This window comes from Gambusia affinis, linkage group LG12 (genome assembly GCF_019740435.1).
Source record: "Gambusia affinis linkage group LG12, SWU_Gaff_1.0, whole genome shotgun sequence".
In the NCBI taxonomy this organism is placed as follows: domain Eukaryota; kingdom Metazoa; phylum Chordata; class Actinopteri; order Cyprinodontiformes; family Poeciliidae; genus Gambusia; species Gambusia affinis.
The window spans coordinates 965,805-986,963 of record NC_057879.1 but is presented as its reverse complement, the minus strand read 5'-3'; the positions used below and the strand labels follow the sequence as shown (position 1 = coordinate 986,963).

Below are 21,159 nucleotides of genomic sequence, written 5' to 3'. Positions count from 1 at the left end.
CTAAACCCGCCTCGCCCCTAAACACAGAAATGTTTTGGCTGCAGAGAAAACTTCTGACTTTACCTTAATCAGGCTGCTAAATGCCCGGTTCACTACAGGCAGTCTGAGTTGGTCCAACGACAGGAAATTTAACAGGAAGCCTGTGGAAGTTAATGGGGTTTCTTTCTTGTTCAGACAATATACTAGTGCGTCTTAACCCTCTTTTGGGGGGATGCTTATGTATAAGTTGACAATATCCTTAATGCAGAGTACATCAGTTTTGACGATAGATGAATTTTGCCGTTTTTTGTGTGAAATATGAACGCTATCTTTAATATGAAAAGGAAGCTGCTGTACTTCCTTTTTCTTATATTTAGCTGCTTACTAAATACAAGATGTATTTAGTAAAAAGTTCTGTTAGAGACTGATTACCTGCAACTATAGGACAACCAGGAACAGGTTCTACCTTAGATTTGTGTATTTTAGGCAATGTATCAAAAACAGGCCTCACAGGGTGTTGTTGCTAAAGAAAATCATATTATCTTTTAGTGACATGGCTTTTCTCAATAGCTTTATCTAGGAAACTCTTTATTTCTTGTCCAAAAGCCAATATAGGATTGTAACTCAATAGTCTATACTAGCTATCTCAAAATCTCCACTCTATGAGCATCTTTGTTTTGAATTACAGTGGCACTAACTTTGTCAGCTCTATTGTCATAAAGATAGTTCTCATTTTGCATGGTAGTAGTACACACTACTTTCCTCCTCTTGTACAAAAACTGGACCCTGTTTTGAAAGTGTTCCAAAACAATCCTATGAACTTCTGATGCAGCAAACCATGTTTTCTGATTACATTTTACCATATTTTGTTTTACTATTTTATACTACTTAATATTGTGATAGACCATTTCTGTCACTTAAAAAAATTATATGTCATAATTACGAGACTCACAGTCATATGAGAGTAAAACTACCTTGAGTCTTATTTTACAGAAAATCTCAACAATCATATTTCACAATTGTGATTTAAAATGAAAGAAAGGAAGGAAGGAAGAAAGAAAGAGAGAGGGAAAGAAAAAGGAAAGAAGCAAAAACGAGAGAGGATAAACGAACGAAAGAAAGAAAGATAGACTCTTTTTGAACTCAATGTACCACCATGCTTTGCGTGCATCCGGCCCCTCCTCTCTGGTTTAGCTGAAGTGGTGACAGTTACTGTTTTTACGCCCCAGGCTGCAGAAAACGCCTGGTTTGTACCGTGACAGAACCCAGAACTGAACCAAGTGGACCTGCTGCTGCACCGCGGTATGTAAGAGCCTGCTTATTTCATCAGCCAGGTTTTTATGACATCAGAGTCCGTTTAATAATCTTACAACATGTCGAGAGTAAAGGTCGAGTTTCTAGCTGATTTATTATTTGCATTTGAGGAACTGACAGCAGAATTTGTTGAACTCTCTCTGTTCCGAAGGTAAGTTCCGTCATTGATTTATTCCAGCTGCAGGATCAAGTTGAACTCCTGCCAGAAATCCATTTATTTAAATCAACTAATTATTCATAGCAACTGAAAAACTCCCAACGCAACGTTGCGTGGTTCTGTTTACTGTATGTGTTCCTTTGTTCGGAAGTTATAGAAGCAACCGGAAACCAAGAGTACTGTTGTTCAGACAGCGTTACTTAGAAAACAACCGCACAACCCAATAGTGGAAATCAGACTAAATTGTTTTTTTAACCACTTTTCTAAGCGCATTTAATATTAAATCTATATGAAAATCCACAATCCTCTAGCAGTATTCCACCTGTATTTGAACCAATCTAAATCACTTATGAACCTGTATGTAATAATTGTTTAAATGTGTCCTTCTAAAGTCATTACAACTACCAATGTAGAAGTTCTAGCTGTGAGCCCATCAGCTCCCTGTGTCTGTATGACCTGATCAAAGTCTGAGAGCTGCTGACTCAGTCTGCTGAGTTGGAGCTGGGCCTGTGCTATATTTCACTCTTCATGATAACACTGTCAGAATTATCATGTCTGGATATCACTGTGATAACATCACAACACACTTGCATCATCCAAAGCGGCCATGTTTCCTCCAGTTGGTTCAGTAATGGATCTTTCATCTGCTTTTAAAACTTACCAGCAGGATATGAGATTCATGCATGTTGACCCACATGGTAGCATGCTCAGTGAACAGCTGAGATTGTTTATCATTTCAAGCACCACAGATCTGCTTGATTTCAGCAACGTGTTCAGCTCCAGTGAAGGAAGGCTCTGAAAGTGGACATGTTGTCAGACATTCTCATTATTCAGAATGAAGCAGCATGTGTTTAATGACGGACTCCATCAGAAACGCGCAGCCTTGTAAACTGAGGATGTTTGCCTTTAAATGTGTTTAGTTTAACAGTTTAAAGGATTTCAAGATAATTTTGGGCCATTTACTGTGGCCCAAAATTATGCAAAGCCAGGGCCGTGCAGAGACCTTTGGAGGGGCAGGGGCTGATAGTTAAAAAAGGGCACATTGAACGAGATCTTAAAACACCGTACAACAACATAGCAACAACCCATATTAGTCAGGAATTTAATTGGATCCTAGTCTATCATTGCCATCATGTAGGGAAATGCAAAGCAAATATAGTATATTTTCCTTGATAGGTATAAAGTTGCTGTTTCTGTTGCTAACAGTCCTGGAGGGCCGAGTTGATCTGAGATTGTTGCTGTTATACAGACCATCGGAGAGAAGGTCGCTGGTTATAAAGTTATAAAATGAGCAAATTTGCTGCCATTTTACCAATTAAGCCCTAATGATATCTATTTAACCCCACTCCTGGTCCTTGAGGGTTGGCCTCCTGCAACTTTTAAATGTATCTCTACTTCAAGACACCTGAGTCAAATAATGAAGTCATTAGCAGGAATCTGGAGAACCTGACTGCACTGAGGAGGAGATTCAGCTATTGGGTTCAGGTTGTTGGACCAGGGAGACTCTAAGAGTTGCAGGACACCGACCCTCCAGGACCAGGACTGACCACCCCTGATTTAACCTATACAACAACTTGGCTGAAGACTGCTTTATAGATCAAAAAAGCTCAAAGGAGTTAACTCTATATAATTGTTTGATGTTAGCACCTCTGAGATCTAGAATTGTAAGACTGAGGTATAAAGACAAAGAAAACTCAGTAGCTGCTGGTAGGGGCCTCCAGACATTCATGGACCCCTAGAAATGGTTTAATTTTAACACAGACCATAGATCTAAACCTGTAGAATTCATAGAGAATGATAATGTTATTAAATTTCTGGGGGGTTCTGTCTAAGATCCCATATTACCTTGGGCCGGCCCTGCATGAAGAGCTGCAGCAATGCACATCTCTAATCACCTGGAATCTACCTGGAATCCCCTGGTGGCCCTTATGCCAGTCTGGTAGAAATGTAAAGGATAAGCAGAGAACAGTCAACAGGTGGTGGTACCAGGTGGTGGTACCAGGGCTTTGAGGTGCATCGCGACTAGCGGTGATAGTCGCAGTACCATGTCTTATATCAGGATGTCTGAAATAAAGACAGACATTCTTTATATCTGTCTTTGGACCAACTCAGACTGCCTGTAGCGAACCGGGCATTTAGCAGCCTGATTAAGTTAAAGTCAGACGTTTTCTCTGCAGCCGAAACATTTCTGTGTTTGGTAATGAGACGGGTTTAAATATTATTGCTGAGAGGCACAAGCAGGCCTTCTGACATACAGATAAAAAAATAAGAAATTGGGCACTAGGGGCATCATGGATAAAAGGAGTAGGGGCTCAAGCCCCCATCACACCCCCCCTCTGCATGTGCCTGTGTAAAGCTATAGCTTGAATTAGCTAAAGCTATTTGAGTTACTTATATTTATTAGTAACTGGAGTAATAATTATTGTAAAATGTTGGAGATGATCATACCTTATGAGTACAAATACTGATAAGAGGCCGAGGTCTGGGAAGTGTCTGCAAACTGTATATCATGAGCCCTTCTGTTGTAAAGTAGGGCTAAGTTGTAAAGTTAACACTAATATCAGTAACTGCATTTCCAATGCAAATGGGGACAATTTATTTATTTATTTATTTTCATTTTTTTCTAATTAAAAAAAAACACTACTTAATTGCGGTGTTTCCATTAAATAAGAAATACAATTAAAATCGGTATAAAATCATCATAAGTTTGTTTACATGATAAGTCATTAAAAATCATTGTGGTGACTAAATTAAACGCTTGTATGAGATTTATTCATATCACAGCCGTGGCTCTAGAACTCCTCATCAGTCATCAGAGGAGAGGTCAGCATCTTCTCAAGGCTTTGTGCTGTTGTGATCTTGGGGAAGACACTTCACCCACACTGCCTGCTGGTGGTCAGTGAAGTTTTTGCTGTTGGTTATAATTTGACGCTGATGTGTTAAAAGATTAAATGCCAAAGTATAACTTAACAAGATGGCCAGTATTCTTTTTTTTTATTATTTTATTGTTAATCATAATTTCCTTGGAGGAATCATCATAAAATTTTTACTTTTTTCCCTCCTAAAATATGTTATTCTTGTGTTATTAGGTCTGTATTCTGATAATATATCCAGGGGTGGAAATTAAAATTTTCTCCACCATCCACAGTGGCCGGTAGAGAAATTTTTTACCAGCCTCTCAGACATTTCACCAGCCTCTGATACAAACCCCACCACAAGCAAATTATATATAATATATTATTTATTCTTAACTCTATGGAAACTGATTTACTGACAGTAAGTTTACCATACATATGTATTAATAAGTTCATCTGAAGTAATTATTAACAGCAAACTTTAACTACACAACCCTAACATTCTTGCAATCATTTCCTGTGTTGAACATTTCCACATTTTGGCTACAACTGATGGTATTTATTGAAGATGTGTCTAGTCATATTAAAACATTTTTAAATGGGATCAGTAGCTGTTTTCTAACTCTTCTATTTGTTTTCCCATACTCATTACGTTTTCTATTGAAATTCACAATTATTACTGTTCATTATTAATTCATCGGGCCATCATTATTCCTGTGTTATCCCAGTGTTTTTTTTGACTGCCTGCTAACTTAGTGTTGGCTCCTGGACTCTCTCTCTCTTTCACACACGCACACCCACACACACACACACACACCTGGCCTCCTCCCAACATGAAACGCTCTTCCTTTATGAACATTTCCACTCCTTCTTACAGGGCAGCAGCAGTTAACATGAACTCTCCTCAAGCTGTTCCTGGTCACATCTCTCATCATAATCCTCTGACGCTAATGAATCCTGAAATCATTAATTCCCCCTCCATCTCTGCTATTGAATCTGCTCCAGTGGTCAAAACATATAGGTTAGATTGACACATTTTTCTGAATGGGCTTATGTGCTTTTTAGCTTTTGTTGTCATTTTTTGGACCTGCCTCGTCTCGTATCTGCTCACTTTTCTCAGACTCCAGCTAGCTGAAATGGCGCTATTTATAACCTGAGGGAAGAGGGGCGGGTCAAGGAGGACTGTGGGGTTTCATTGGATAAGCCTAAAGTCCATCAATAAAATCAACCAATGAGCTGTCGCGGTAGATAAAAATTATATTTTGTATACATTTTTTTGGTGTTAAATTATGCCAGATATGCATAGTAAATGCATCAGTCCATAAACCAGACGGTCAATCCTCCCCTGGACATAAGTTCAAACTGAATGCAGCTTTTTTTTTTTCTGTTCAAATTGTCAACCTGGCACAGTGGTGGGTGCGCTGCTCCAATTTACATGCCACTTCATACTTTTACCCCTTTTTGGCTTGTGGCGGGTGATAATTTCCACCCCTGAATATATCACTTAATTCTCACATTATTCTGACTTCTTTCTCGTACTGTTCTAACTTGATAGATGTACAAAGTTTTCTCATAATATTTTGACTTTATTCTCAAATTGGGAAAGAAACCCCTAAACAAAACAAAAAAGTTCTTTTTATTAACTCAGCCCTAATACTCATGCTAATACTAATCTTGAGGTCCCTACCAGGCACCTGAAGTCCCTGGTAGGGACCAGTCTCTGGGAGATGGAGTGGCCAAGCAGCAGTGGGCCTCCCTACCTACTGCTACTCCCCTCGCCCCACCCTTCCCCTGTTACCTGACCCTGGATAGGTGGAGGAAAATCAATGGATATTTGTTGAAACTGTCACCCTGTGTTGGCATAGTTACTTTGAAAAAGTAACTTTAATCGGACTATTGATTACTCCTTGAAAAAGTAACTTAGTTATATTACTGACTACTTGATTTGGAAAGTAACTAAGTTACATTAAAAGTAACATTTTAGTTACTTTCAGCAGCTGCTAACAACAACGCTCCGCCTCCTGTGAAAATCACATTGAGCTTTGCCAATTCTTAATTTTGAGCTATTTTATAATGGTAACATCAACAATGTGTCTCCACTGATAAGGTTGAACTGAAGAGGAGATTGTACAAAAAAATAAAAAACGTGAGTAATTTGTGTGGTCCACTGTTGTCTGGAAAACTCTAAGAAGGATTTTAAAGTTAACTAGACACAAACAGTCAGAGCCAGAAGGAGGGTTTTACCCTCTGGAACTCTGCTAATTACATCTGCCTTTGCTCTCTGCTAGGGTGCAGCTAGCAGATCCTGTTGTGAGTGCATAGCCGGTTAGCATAGCCACCAATGGCAGCAGATAAATTATTTTTCTGTAACAAAAAAATATTTCTCTGCCTTTTGCACATTGAGCAGCATTGATTGACACCATTAAGTGCCTCCTCCTGGCTCTGATTGGTTGTTTTTGGTCAGGAGACCAAAAACAAAAACAACCCTTTTCTTCTGAAGGCAATAGTAGCATAGGGAGAAGGTGGGGGGAAATAGACCTTTTTGTAGATTATCTTTCTCATAACATGGTGTCATAACATGGTGACAGTTTTAACATAAACATTAAAAAAAATCATTCTTTGTAAAAGTTACATAGTGCAGCTTTAAACATGTGGTCCCCAACCAGCTCTAGAAGTATGTTTTGTGTGTGTGAATCTATGTTTTCTGACAAAACTCAAGAAGAAATGCCTTTTTTTTGTTGTTTTTACATTAAATCTTTAAAAACCTCAGGCAATCCGTGTATTCATGCAAAAAGTATTAGAATTTCTTTGCCTGTGCACTCACTGCATGTCACCTGATTAAACAGAGGCGCAGACTGAGAGCTGCCAGCAGCAATCACACTTTTAACATGAGGCAATGTGACAGGAGCCAGAAGACGAATTCTGTTTAGAAATAAAAAAAACATTGAAAGGAAAAGTGTTTTTGAACTGCAGATTTTCCAAGATTGTGGCAAGTTACAGAATCACAGGGCTTGAAAATACCCAGCATGGTTTTCATTACTGTTCTACTAGAGCAACTAGCGTTCTGTTAATGGAAATAATAATGGATGCCACATCTATGGATTGATTTTAAAGTTCACTCAGTAATAGGAGCCGACTGTATCCTCACACGATCATAAGAAAACTAAGGGAAAACAGAGTTGAAAAACAATTGTATTTTATCTTTGCCAGGCACCGTTCCTTTAATTTCACACCAGTGAAAAGCAGCATTGGGAAACATCTTAATGTTTCCTTCTCAAAATTGAGTCAATATGTTCACACAAACAGACTTGTAAAACACAGATGATTCCTCTAATGATATTCCACATATTTTTATTGTTACTGTCACCAGTTGATCTGGGTTTGTTTCCTGAAGCATCAACAGCTGTCTTTAGCTGAGGGGGAACTACAGCTAGGGAGAGCAGACTGCAGATGTCGACGGTGGTCCAATATGTGTTGTGGAACAAGTAAATCGTGACATACATGCAGGCCTTGGACTGAAGCCTGGTCTCAGCTCATTCTGAAAAATATACATATATATATAAACACACGATTCCCATATATTCAAAAGAGGTCAAATGACCTCAAAATAGTTCTTTAGATAATTCTTAAATATGGAGGCCACACCCCCTTCTTCCTTTTTAATGTTTTCTATTCTGATTCAATTAGTACGGGCGATTCAGTATCGTCATCCAGCCATGTTTCTGTCAGGAACATAACATCAATAATATGCTCAGTGATGAAGTCATTTACTAATGGATCTTTTACTGATAATGATATTTTATTTAGCAGAGCCAGTATAAGCTTTAGACAGGGGATGAGTGTGAGGTTTGATTTCAGACTGTTGGATTTTGTATTTTTCTTATCTGTAAATTTTCTTTTAGTGATACGGACATGTTCTGTTTTGTAGTGTTGGGGGTCCAGACGCATTTTGGGTGGAAGACGGGTGTAAAGCTATTTTCTGGAACCCAGTCTCAGACCTCTGAAATGCAGAGTAGGGGATTCTCTGGGGAGGCAGAGCCAAGATGGCTTAGATGAAGTAAAGTCTGCTTTGTGAGCACTAAGAAGAGAAGTACTGTACAGAAGACAACTTGTTGATTCAAATTTAACTCTGTCACACTGTTGCATGTCAGTCTTTTGTTTTATGGTTGTTGGAAAACATGGTCCTGTAGGAAAATCACACTCCCATGTTACCTTTCTACTGCAGCACATTAGTAAAACAGCTGGCCAAATATTGCTCAAGTCAGTTTAATGAGCTGAGCAACCTTCTTCAACAATTTTACGAGTTAGCACAGAGACTAAGCAAACCTCATTGCTTTACACTCTTATTCTGGGGAAGAGTTCAGTGAATAGAGGACAGACACATTCATCCAAACTATATTATTATATTAATACACACAGAAGGTTGTTAGAAAACCTTTACTTCTGCTAATGATTTTTGAAGTATAGTTAATAAAAACATGACATTTAAAATTAGAATATTAGATAAGATCAATAAACTATTGAAAAACAGAAAAGCATGTTTACTACCTGCTGAAAGGTTATTTTCAAAAGGTTCTTTTGATCTGAACAATTTGGTACAGTAGTTGTCTTGCAATCCAAACATTGTGGGTTTGATTCTAGCATCCTCCTGCCACAGGTCCATGTTCCCCTAAGGCCAGGCACTTGACCCCAAGTTGCCCACTCATTTGCATGTTGGTCTAAACATGTGTACACTTTCATGAGTGCAGCTTGGTGAATATTGCTCTTTTGGAAAGTGCTTTGAGTAGGCAGTGTGACAAGAGAAGTAAAATTCAAATTCAGTCCATTCTGGGGTTTACATCCAGATTCACCAAAATTGATTTATATAGTGCTTAACAACAACCAACTAAGATCACCAAAACACTTTGAGGGAGTGCTTTGTGAGATCATCTGAAAAACAGTGAGCAAGTAAGGCCAAGTAATGAACATCTATGTAACAAATAAGAAGCATTTAGATAAAACTGAATATAATTGTAACAAAATTTTGGCACTTAAGAAATCAAATCAATACCTTATTGTGCTTATTTTAAGTATGTTTTTTTTTTCTTTTTTTTTTCCACAGACTCATCATGAATTTCTTTCTGGAATCAATTCAGGTCCTCTTCCTCTCTTTATGGTACAACATAGAATCTCTCATTCACCTCTTGGTTCCCAGGAAGAAAAAGAACATAGCTGGGGAGGTTGTTCTGATCACAGGCGCCGGCAGTGGAATCGGTCGCCTGATGGCTCAGGAGTTTGCGGCTCATGGTACCGTGCTGGTTCTGTGGGACATTAACCAGGAGGGCATAAAAGAAACTTCAAGATTGGCCAAAAATGGTGGAGCCAGCAGAGTCCACTGCTTCGTCTGTGATTGCAGCAACAAGAATGAAGTTTACAGAGTGGCTGATCAGGTATTAGTTTTTACAGGTTTAACCGAGTAGTGTTTACACATGGACTGACCTCGGGGTAAAATGGCCTCAATTGTCTCAAGAAAAAGCTGCTTTCTTAGATGTTTGTCATTAGGGAAAATTCTTTCTCACAGTAAAGTAGAATGGTAGAGCTTAGACTGTTTGGAGGCAGTAGCATTTCTTTCCATGATGGCATTGTGTTAAAACGCTTGCATGCCAACTGGCAAAACTCCTGTTTTATTGAAACGTTCACACCTACTGATAATCAACCAATCAATTCCTTGGATAGTAAACCCTAAACACTACTTGAATCTGCAATGCTGTTCATTCTTTATTTGATAAGTACTTTTAATTTTGTTGAATATGTTGTGGGATTTTGTACACTTGGAATTAAATTAAATAAGTTTTAATTTTGAAAAGATCAGGTGGTAAAACCCTACAATTGAAATGGAGTGTATCTGCTGTATACCTGTAAGTGGCTTGGATGTGTGCTAAATTCCAGCCCGCTTGGCCCAATCATTCTTTAGGTTCGGGGGCCACTAAGTTTATACAACCAAGTGTATTTTTTCTTGAAATACTTCTTTTCTCCTTGCAGGTTAAGAGAGAAGTGGGTGATGTCAGCATCTTGGTGAACAATGCTGGAATTGTGACAGGGAAGAAATTCATGGACGCTCCAGACTCTCTGATTGAGAAGACCATGGAGGTCAATACTATGGCTCACTTCTGGGTTAGTCAAAATACTAATTTGAAGCATTATTAAAGGGATCCATGATTAGTTGTAACAATACACTTTATTTGAGAAACATGTATTTCCCATGTAAAAACAATGCAGAAAAAGTGTTTTTGGCTGTTTGGGTTTTATAAATTTAAATAATATGAACCACACAGATGCTGCAATGCATTTTGGGTAAATTACGTTTGCTATGTCCAACTATGCAAGCTCTGTCCAGCCACAAAGGCATTGAATAATGGTGTTGGGCCTTTTCAATTTGAACTGGACTGTGCTGAAATTGATGGGAATGTAGAAATAATGAAGATGAGGAGGACCAAATGGAGGAAGAGGAAAGAGTTGGCAGAAGAAGCTGGTGTTTGCTGCTGCTGCCACATTCAGCTTCAAAAAGAAACACTGAAAGACATGTACCACTGGATGGATGGTGTGATCCAGTAAATAGCTGACATTTGTTGGGTAATAAAAAGCGACAAACTAATGGAATGAAAAATAAAATTATGCAGGACTTGAATCTTCTGTACTCTGATCAGTGCAGCTGGGGGGAGATTTATTTAGTCTGCACACACATTACTAATTCAACAGCTGCAACAGACCTCCGAAATATCCCAAATCTTCCCACATCACCCACTTTAAATGGTTGCTGAACCTTTTAAAGGACTTCTTATCTATTGCTGTGTATTTGGACGTGTTGATCAATGAAAATCTTTCTTTCGACATAGGCAGTTTTCTTGGCTCATTTCTTAGTCTATGGATTCTTCCAGTTCACAGTTGAACTGTTTCAAACAGCCCATGTGACTGCTTGCAGCACTTTGAGTTATTTCCTTATTTATCCAGACATAAACTTCCTTCTAATATTTGGATCCAAATGAGCTTTATGGAATCATGCAAACATCTTTTTCAGGTCAAAGTGACCTGGAACACTACTGTAACACATTTCCTCACTAAAACTACACAAACTAGAGATGTGCCCATCGATTGGCCACCAATCATAATCGGCCAATATTCGTGAAAAAGTATGTGATTGCCGATCACTGGCTCTTGTTGCCAATCACCAAAAACAATCATATGTATTTCACTGCGTGTGCAGCTGATCTCCTCTTGCCTTCACACTGCACAAGCATGATGCAACAAATCCTAAGTAAGTAGTGTGGACATTCAACTCTGATCGTGAATGGAGAAGTTTATGTGTTGCGATGGAAAAATACCTCTGGGGTGAAGCACTTCAAAATGCATCGACAGAATGAATCTAATGACACTTTAAAAAAAACAGCATTTGGGGGAATATGGTTATATCAGAAAACATAAAAACACATCCAGAGCAGCCAGACAGCAGGTAGAGCAGTGCACAACTACTAACATTCACTCATATTAGCATCACGGTCAGAAAGCTAAGCAAATAACCTGAAAAATAATTTTAGTCTTGGAGCTCGATGTGCAGTGGTGTAAAATCTTCGATTCTATTCCCACTGTTGGACCATCGCTACTCTCGACTGGTAGTAGTATTTCACAGTTGTAGCACCGCTCAACCTCCACCTGGCAGTGAACTCTCACACCGAACGTCTGCTTAAAACTGCAGTATGTAACTAATGCAAACAAAAACAGATTTTACATGTGTATTAAAACTTTCACTATGTCCAAACATAAGACAGTTAATCTCTGGGGAATATAATCTTCTCTGCCTCCTCACTGTGTTCTGGGAGGAGGCAGAACACTGGGAATTACTCAGCTCAGTCACAAACAAAAATATTTGACAACAAAAGCCTGCATTTGACTTTGAATGAATGTTTCCTCTTTTTCTTGATACCATTTGTTATAGGCAGTGTTATTTGACTCATGAATAATTTAGGGTACTGAGAATCTTACTGTTAAATATTATTTTACTGATTACAGGTTTTTCAGTTGACTTTTGACTAAATAGTGACTATATGTTTTGTGTCTAAATTAAGTGAATTTATTGCCAGACCATTTTTCCATTTGGTAGATCACATAGTGTCATTTATACCTAAAGCGAAAAATTAAAGTCCAATCCAGGTGATCGGCAGTGATCAGACCTCATGGGTAATTGGAATCTGAATCAGCAGTGAAAAACCTGATCAGAGTATCTCTAGCACAAACAGCATAATTTGTCACCTACACGTGCTCTATGTCTGTTCCAGTCTTTGGTCCTTTCGGTCGTTTTGGTTCTGGTCTTCATCCGGTCTCGGGTCTGTGGTTTCAAATTTAGTACCAGCACCAGTAGCAATATCGCCATTATCTTTTAAAAAAGCTTCCAGCGCTGCCTGTCTCTGATGTCTCTCCCAGCATCTTTTGATCTCTAGTCGGCGGCAGGGCTTAGGTGTGTTGTGGATAAAAACTGTGGTCACAGCATTTGGTTATTGCCTGCAGGGTAACGACCTTTTAGATCCTTCATCAGTTTTGCTTGTGCAGATGACTCAAATGAAGTTATGTTCTTCCAAAAGCTCTTTCCCATTGCTCTCTTCTTTATTTTCTTTGTTTGGGAGGTGATGAAGACTCACCTCATTGTTTCTGTTTTTATTTGAAATTACAGCCAACATGATGCCATTATCTATATTTACACTAGTCAAATGCAATAAGATAAAAACACCTCTCGTAAAGTTAGCCTCCCTCTGTTTACTTCCGGACCAAAGACCAGGCGCTAAACAGGTGTTGCAGGACCAAACGGCATTATCAACCCAGCATGCATTGCACAAGTGTAAAAATAGCAACATCCAAGGGTGAAAAATATAATGAAAGATATAAAATTTTGAAATAATTGAGTTATTAAGTATCACAAACAGAAATTTTAAGTTGATAGGAAAATTACATGTCTGTCTGTCTGGATGTTATAGAAGATAATTCTGTTAATCTTAGGATTGGTCTGATCATCTACCACTAAATCTTTTGTGAAAAGTGGTTGATAATTTTTTACTTTGTAGTTTGTACATTTCCCCTTTTTCATGTATTAATTTTTTACTAATAACAGTTGTGCATTTTATTTGTATTTTTTCTTATTTGTTTTCCTCCTCTCAGACCTACAAGGCCTTTCTACCTGCCATGATCGCCAATAACCATGGCCATCTGGTCAGCATTGCCAGCTCTGCTGGACTCATTGGAGTAAATGGATTAGCAGGTGTGTCCTCTTTCGGTCGTACAACTGACGTGATAAAGCGGGGCTGGTCCTAGGATCCGACATGTGCTTGCGCACCATGATACATGCAAGACTTGCTCTTTGTCACAACTGTAGGCCTGCCATGTCAGAATGGCCCAACTTGCTCAAATATCATCCATTCTAACACTGATTCTAGCATATCCACCCTCCATATTCCCTGGTATGCATTCCCTTGTTAATGGGATTGCACAGCAGGGATCGGACTTCTTATTTTCTCAAACTTGAGTTTGACTTGAAGAGAATAAATCAAAGCTGAAATATTGTAAACTGAGAAACCGAATTAAGGTTATGTCCAAAGTATTAAAAGACTATATTGTGTTGATGGTGTAGGTGTTGATTGTGGTGGTGGGGTAGAGGTAGAGGAGCACTTGACCGGCAAGTACAAAGCACCTTTGTTCCTCCAGGGACAGTAGTTGTCCTTGGCCAACGCCTTCTCTGAAATGCTTAGGCTAAAATTGTCCATAGAGTTCTTTTTTGATAAAATGTATGACCAAAGATCTATGTATTGGGTGAATCTGGTTTTAATAAAACACTGCATTCACATATTTACCCACTTGGCTTATTTGAAAAAGACGATAGTCAGACAAATCAATAAAAAAGCCTATTAAATAAAAATCATTGAAAGTCAAAGATTTTAGTGAGCAATAATGAATGATTATCAGTGATTCACCTCATACGTAACCTCTTATTTGAGCAAGTACAATCTTGTTTTAGAATAATTCATACCAGACCAGTAGAGCAGCTACAACTTTCCAAAGAACAGAATGACTGGCCTAAACAAAAAATGTGGACTAAAGTCCTGTAAACACTGAATTCAAGCCACAGTACACAGTGAAGATGGTGAAGCATGGTGGTTCAAGCATCATGATATGTGGTTCATTCTTACACTACGGTGACGTATTTTTCACATATCAGGGAACATGGAAAGATTTGAGAACACCAGAATACTGGAGGAAGTCAATTTGCCCTTGAAGGACATGCCCTTGAAATGGGTGTTTCAACAAGACGATCACCCCAAACACACCAGCAAGCGAACAAAATTAAGGTTCCAGAAAAACAAAATTCAAGTAATGTGGTCAGCACAATCCTTGGACCTTAATTCCATACAAAAGGCTGACATAAAAATGCTATTCATGAGGCAAAACCAAGAAATGCTGAATAGTTGTGGAATATATTATAATTGTCCTATACCTGCTGACCGGTGCCAGACGTTGGTTGACTCCATGTACTGAAAGTGAAGCAGTTATCAGAATCTGTGATTATGCAACTAAATTTTAGCTTACGATTCTCAGGAAAGTTGAATCTTTAAGCATTTCTTAGTTTATACATTTTTGAGTTTGTGAAGAAAGATGTCAATGCTTCTATTGTTTTAACATTATAATTCTTGACTTTCTGTGAAATGTTGTCGTATCCAATTACATTTTCTGATTTTTGTGCTTTGAAATAGAATGTGCAGTGTCCCCAATTCATTTGTGTTCATTAAATACAATTTATTTGAGGTTTACTCACCTTTTTAAACACACTATTACTGTGAACATAACTGTACATTCCAAGGAGAATATCTGAATAAACCCACCAATTGATTCAAGTCACTGACCCTCATACCAAGCTTTCATGCAGCAACAGTGGAGAGAAAAACTCCCCTTTAACACAAAGAAACGTCCAGCAGAACCAGAAGGTGACTTGGGGGCAGACAGAATATACAGTCTACCGTACTTCTATTTTATTTAGCTGGGCATCCAACTGAATGGAAACCTAATCTATTTGCTAACCTAATCTAAAACTAACTAGATTAAAGCCCTAAAATAAAAATTAGTTGAACTGGTATCCATTGGTATCCATAATACATTTCAAACCAGTATGCTTTATAAAGATGTATCACTTTATGGCATATTATGTGTTTAATAATTTCCTAATTTTGGTAAATTAGAATGAAGAGAAATCTAAATGCTAAAACAATGTGTGATAGTGTTTGCTAAACTTTCTCATTAACTGCTTCAAATTAAGAAGTTTAAATACCCTAAAGTAACTGTCTTCAAATAATTTGAGAATATCCAGCCAACATACCATTCACCAATCAGATCCCTTCTGTGTCCCTTGGATAAATGTTTTGTTGTGAAATGTTGATGTCAATCCCAAAACAAATGCAAAAACACCTTGTGAAAACAATACCAGAACAAGCTAATGAAAGGCTTTTGAAAGGTGTTGATCTGTATCTTCTTTTCAAATAACTGCATTCAGACTTTGATCTGAATACAGTGATAAAAGAAATCATTCATTTGTATTTATCAGAAACTTTACCACTATCTGTTTTTGACTCATTGATACAATGAATAGCACATCCTTAAATATTTGAAACTAGACTGTACTTTTGTTGACTTTTTGTGTGTGTTGATTCTTCTCCCTACAGATTATTGTGCCAGTAAATTTGCAGCTGTAGGTTTTGCTGAGTCGGTAGGCCTGGAGCTTCTAGCAACAGGGAAAGATGGGATCAAAACCACCATTGTGTGCCCCTACTTTATCAACACTGGGATGTTTGATGGATGTCACACCAAGTAGGTCCTTCTGCTTTAAAATCAGTTTGAATAAAAGTGTCTGCAGGTGTTTTATATGTGAAGCATATTGTTTGGGGCTTGGGACAAAATCCTATGAGCACACATGCTTAACAGTTCAATTTTCCAGATATTAAATCTTTCAAGGACCTCATCATGGAGTTTAACAGAAATTATGCATAATAACACATATTTATATATGAAATGTGCTGTCTTACAGAAAACCTCAAAACAACTAAAACACAGAGTACCTTTAAATCTAGACTAAAAACCTATCTGCTTAGAGATGCTTTTGAAACCAGTGATGTGTGGTCAGGGGAGGCAAGTGAGGCAGAACCTCACCTGACCTGAGTGAAGTTGGCCCCCCCACCTTCTTCAAATCAGACAAAATTGGTGGCAAACATTTGTGCTGCATTTGTGCTGGTTTGTACAGCAAAAACTTTTGTTTGTGCTGCTATCATTTTAAAGATATAAAGAAATGTTTCTAGAGGTCATCAAAGGTCAACCAGCCCCACCACCTTCCTCAAATCAAACAAAATGCGTGTCAATTAACTCAACTATGTTTGTGCTGGTTTGTGCAAAACATTTGACACCAATTTTGTCTGATTTCATAAACGTGTGGAGGCTGGTTGAACTTTTGACCTTTAACCTTTTATTAATATCTTCAAAGACAAAACAGCACAAATGAAATTTTTTGCTGCACAAACCAGCACAAATTTTTGACACTAATTTTATCTGATTTGAAGAAGGTGGGGGGGCAGCTTCACTCAGGTCCTCAACCTGTCATAATGGAAAAATATAATGATAAAATAATTTATATTGCTATTTTCACCTTGTGGTTTGTACTGTAAAGTATTTAATTTTTTATTTAGCTTAACCTATTTTGATTATTTTTGTCCTCAAAATCGCTGTATTTTTGCATTTTCCCATTCAAATCCTCGGAAGCGCAGCTGGTGAGGCAGCAGCGAGTTGAGCCTCACTTGGGATTGCGTAACCTCTCACTAACTGCCATTCTATGAGAGCATGTTCCTCCTGTCTGTACAATAAAATGGTTAAACATTTAATATATGAACTGATTTTCCATAATTTAGCTTATGTACAGTATTTTTTTGTCACCAACTGTGTGTGTAACATGTTTCATGTGCTGAGGAGTGATCAGAAACAGCAGAGAACAGATTCAAGGTGAGACAGGCAGTTCTCTTGCCTCATGGCAGGGGGCGCCCATGATCCATACAGTTGGGTGCAGCGATATATTTATAGTTTTCGCCTCTTAAAACAGAAATTGCTTATTAATAATTGCAAAATAAACATTAAGCCTAAACCCATACTACTGCAACAGACTGAATGTTCTGCTCTTTGTGTGGAAAATATTTCAGTGTTTGTTTTTTTTTTTAGGGTGTTTTTGTTGGAACACAGTGCGCTAAATTATAAAACATAATTTAGTTAAATGTTTCGAGGCAGATAAATTTTCAAATCATTCGAAGAGTCGTTACATCCATACTTTAAAATGCCTTGCTGTTGAAATGTTCTACACAAATAAAATTTGATTTGATATTCCTCAAACATGGGCCCAAAGCATTACTCATCGTTGGTGCTGCACTGCTTCCCCCTCCTGAGACGCCGGTTGGTGGACCAGAATTGCCTCGAAGCCGTACGGAAGTCTTTCTCCATGGCCTCTCTAAACTCCTCCCATGCTCGAGTTTTTGCCTCAGCAACTACCCAAGCTTCATGCCGCTTCGCCCGCATGTACCCATCGGCTGCTTCCGGAGTCCCACAGGCCAAAAAGGCCCGATAGGACTCCTTCTTCAGCCTGATGGCTTCCCTCACCAAAGGTGTCCACCAACAGGTTCGAGGGTTGCCGCCACGACAGGCACTGACAACCTTGCGGCCACAGCTCAGATGAGCCGCCTCGACAATAGAGGCACGGACATGGAGTCCACTCAGACTCCATGTCCCCCACCTCCCCCGGAACATGTTTGAAGTTCTGCCGGAGATGGGAGTTGAAGCTTCATCTCACAGGGGATTCCGCCAGACGTTCCCAGCAGACCCTCACAACACGTTTGGGCCTGCCAGGTCTGACCGGCATCCTCTCCCACCAGCGGAGCCAACTCACCACCAGGTAGTGGTCAGCGGACAGCTCCGCACCTCTCTTCACCCGAGTGTCCAAGACATCCGATGAAACAATGGCAAGGTCGATCATCGAGCTGCGGCCTAGGGTGTCCTGTTGCCAAGTGCACATGTGGACACCCTTATGCTTGAACATGGTGTTTGTTATGGACAATCCGTGACGAGCACAGAAGTCCAACAACAGAACACCACTCGAGTTCAGATCGGGGGGCCGTTCCTCCCAACCACGCCCCTCCAGGCCTCACTGTCATTGCCCACGTGAGCGTTGAAGTCCCCCAGCAGAACAAGGGAGTCCCCATGAGGGGCACTCTCCAGTACTTCCTCTAAGGCAGGGGTGTCAAACTCCAGTCCTCGAGGGCCGCTGTCCTGCAACTTTTAGATATGCCTCTGCTGCACCACACCTGAATAGAATAATTAGGTCATTAGCAAGGCTCTGGAGAAGTGATCTGCACAAGGAGGAGGCAATTAAACCATTTCATTCCAGTGTTTTGTACCTGTGGCACATCTAAAAACTGCCGGATACCGGCCCTTGAGGACTGGAGTTTGACACCTGTGCTCTAAGGACTCCAAGAAGGGTCTGTGATCTGAGATGCAGTTCGGCCCATAAGCACAAACGACAGTCAGGACCCGTCCCCCCACCCGTAGGCGGAGGGAGGCTACTCTCGTTCACCGGGGTAAACCCCAACGTACAGGCGCCGAGATGGGGAGCAACAAGTATGCCCACTCCTGCCCGATGCCTCTCACCGTGGGCAACTCCAGATTGGAAGTATGTCCAGCCCCTCTCAAGGAGACTGGTTCCAGAACCAGAGCCATGCATCGAAGTGAGACCGACTATTTCTAGTCGGAACCTCTCGACCTCACACACTAGCTCCGGCTCCTTCCCCACCAGAGAGGTGACGTTCCACATCCCAAGAGCCAGCTTCTGCAACTGAGGGTTGGACCGCCAGGGTCCCCTTCCTCGGCCGCCACCCATCACACATTGCACCCGACCCCTTTGGCCCCTCTCACAGGAGGGGGGACCCATGTTTTCTCTTCGGGCAAAGCCCGGCCGGGCTCCATGGGTAAAAGCCCGGCCACCAGACGCTCGTCGTTGTGCCCCCCCCTCAAGGCCTGGCTCCAGAGTGGGGCCCCAGTGACCCGCGTCTGGGCGAGGGAACGCCGAGTCCAATGTTTTTAATCATCATTTGGGTCTTCTATCAATTGGAGAAAATTACTGTGATCTACAGTAGGGAATGACTTGACATTCATCACATATTAGAGCTAATTTTATTGTCTTGTGAAACCTGTTGCTTCATTTTGTTCTTTGTAAAGGGAAATGTCTTTGAGGTAGGAGCAGGTAGGGTGATGGGGGCTTGAACCCCTGCCCCTTTTATCCTTGTGCCCTTTTTTGAGATTGTGACGGGGTTCTCTTATGATTTAGTCAAGCATAATGACTAGTCCAAGTCGGAGATTGTTTTTAGAGGATTTTATTCAGCATGAGATCAACAATCTCACCTCCAGCGTGAGTCTAAGCACAGACTGCCAGCCTGTGGAACAGAGCCCTGCTTTTAAAGCCACAGGCTCCGCCCACAGACACTCCAAGCAATCAAGAACTAAACAATTACTTCCAACTCAATTAAACTCTTAAAGTATACAAAATAATAATAATAAGAAGAAGAATAATAACAATAACAGAAATAAATAAACAAACTTGTAAACAAAAATACAATACTCAATTTGATACAAAACACCTGGTACCAATCTGATGCCATCATGCAGTCATCATGTGACTGCCTCCTAGCATAAGAGAACCCCGTCACAGAGATTTTTGTTTTCTTTTTCAAAACATGTTTTTATTCAGACACCGGGTCCATGGTGAGGAGGAGGAGGGGGGCAGACCTGTGCTCTCTAACTATCAAATTATGGACAAGAAAATTTTTTATACACTGGTTTATGGATAAAAACGTAGATCTGATGTTGACGTTAGGAAAAACTGTTTCTATTTATCCGCCTCATTGTAGAGTGTGGGTGCCTTACAATTTTTTTAATGATAGGTGCTTATTTATGTGACTGAAGGCTTTGATAAGATGTTTAAATATATCTCAAAAGCTTAGCTAGTCATGAAACTACAAACAAACGCTACAAATAACAGGTCATGATTTAAGAGTTCAAAAGAGAGTGCAGATTTTACTGCAGTGGTGTTTCAAATCAAGTGATGCATTGTGTTGGAGCCACATGCTCCTACATCTGCTCCGTTTTCCCAGAAGACCAGAGCTAGCTGTTGATGCCCTAAAGCCACTTTAGTAGTATCATGTTGACTAGCAGTCTGCTAATGCAACCATTAAGATTGGAAAATGACTGTATTTTCTATGATTGAAAAATGGTCATGGACTTAGGGACTCTATGAAATATATTAATGAATTTCTTACAGTGTCTTGAAAGAGGGTGGTTACATTTCACTAATGTTACAGAGATGAGGTTTAAGCAAAGGTTTGGCAGCCCATAGAAAACTGCAATTTTAACATAGGAATGACTGGCATTTTTGTCAAGTTTATTTGTAAACCACATTTCAGCAGCAAGGCATTTCAGGTGCTTTACATAATAAAAACACAAAACTTCAAAGTCATAAAACACAGTCAACAATGGAAATATTACATTTTGTCAAGTACTATTGTTACTCATCAGAATGTCTAATGTTTCATTTATTATGTTTCCAAAGCAACTCTAAATAGGTGGGTTTCTATTCTAGATTTAAAGGAACTCAGAGTTTTAACTGTTTTACAGTTTTCTAGAAGTTTGTTCTAGCTTAGTGCTGCTACTCCACGTTTGGTTCTGGGGATGCAGAGCAGACTTCTGAGACCTGAGAGCTCT

The 21,159-nt window shown here is 39.6% G+C and overlaps 1 protein-coding gene across 2 annotated transcripts in view; it reads left to right on the top strand.

Annotated features, from left to right (window-relative positions):
* Positions 1 to 1,142: 1,142 nt before the first annotated feature.
* LOC122840782 (epidermal retinol dehydrogenase 2-like) overlaps positions 1,143 to 21,159 on the top strand; it is a 32,882-nt gene continuing 12,865 nt past the window's right edge. The window contains exons 1-5 of one of the 2 annotated variants that reach the window (XM_044133420.1): positions 1,143 to 1,281; positions 9,407 to 9,734; positions 10,327 to 10,458; positions 13,492 to 13,591; positions 16,041 to 16,185. In XM_044133420.1, the coding sequence (XP_043989355.1) occupies positions 9,414 to 9,734; positions 10,327 to 10,458; positions 13,492 to 13,591; positions 16,041 to 16,185 (698 nt within the window). In that variant the 5' untranslated portion in view covers positions 1,143 to 1,281; positions 9,407 to 9,413. Of the gene's footprint in view, positions 1,282 to 1,311; positions 1,445 to 9,406; positions 9,735 to 10,326; positions 10,459 to 13,491; positions 13,592 to 16,040; positions 16,186 to 21,159 lie in introns of those variants that run through there. The other variant, XM_044133419.1, reaches the window with a different exon arrangement.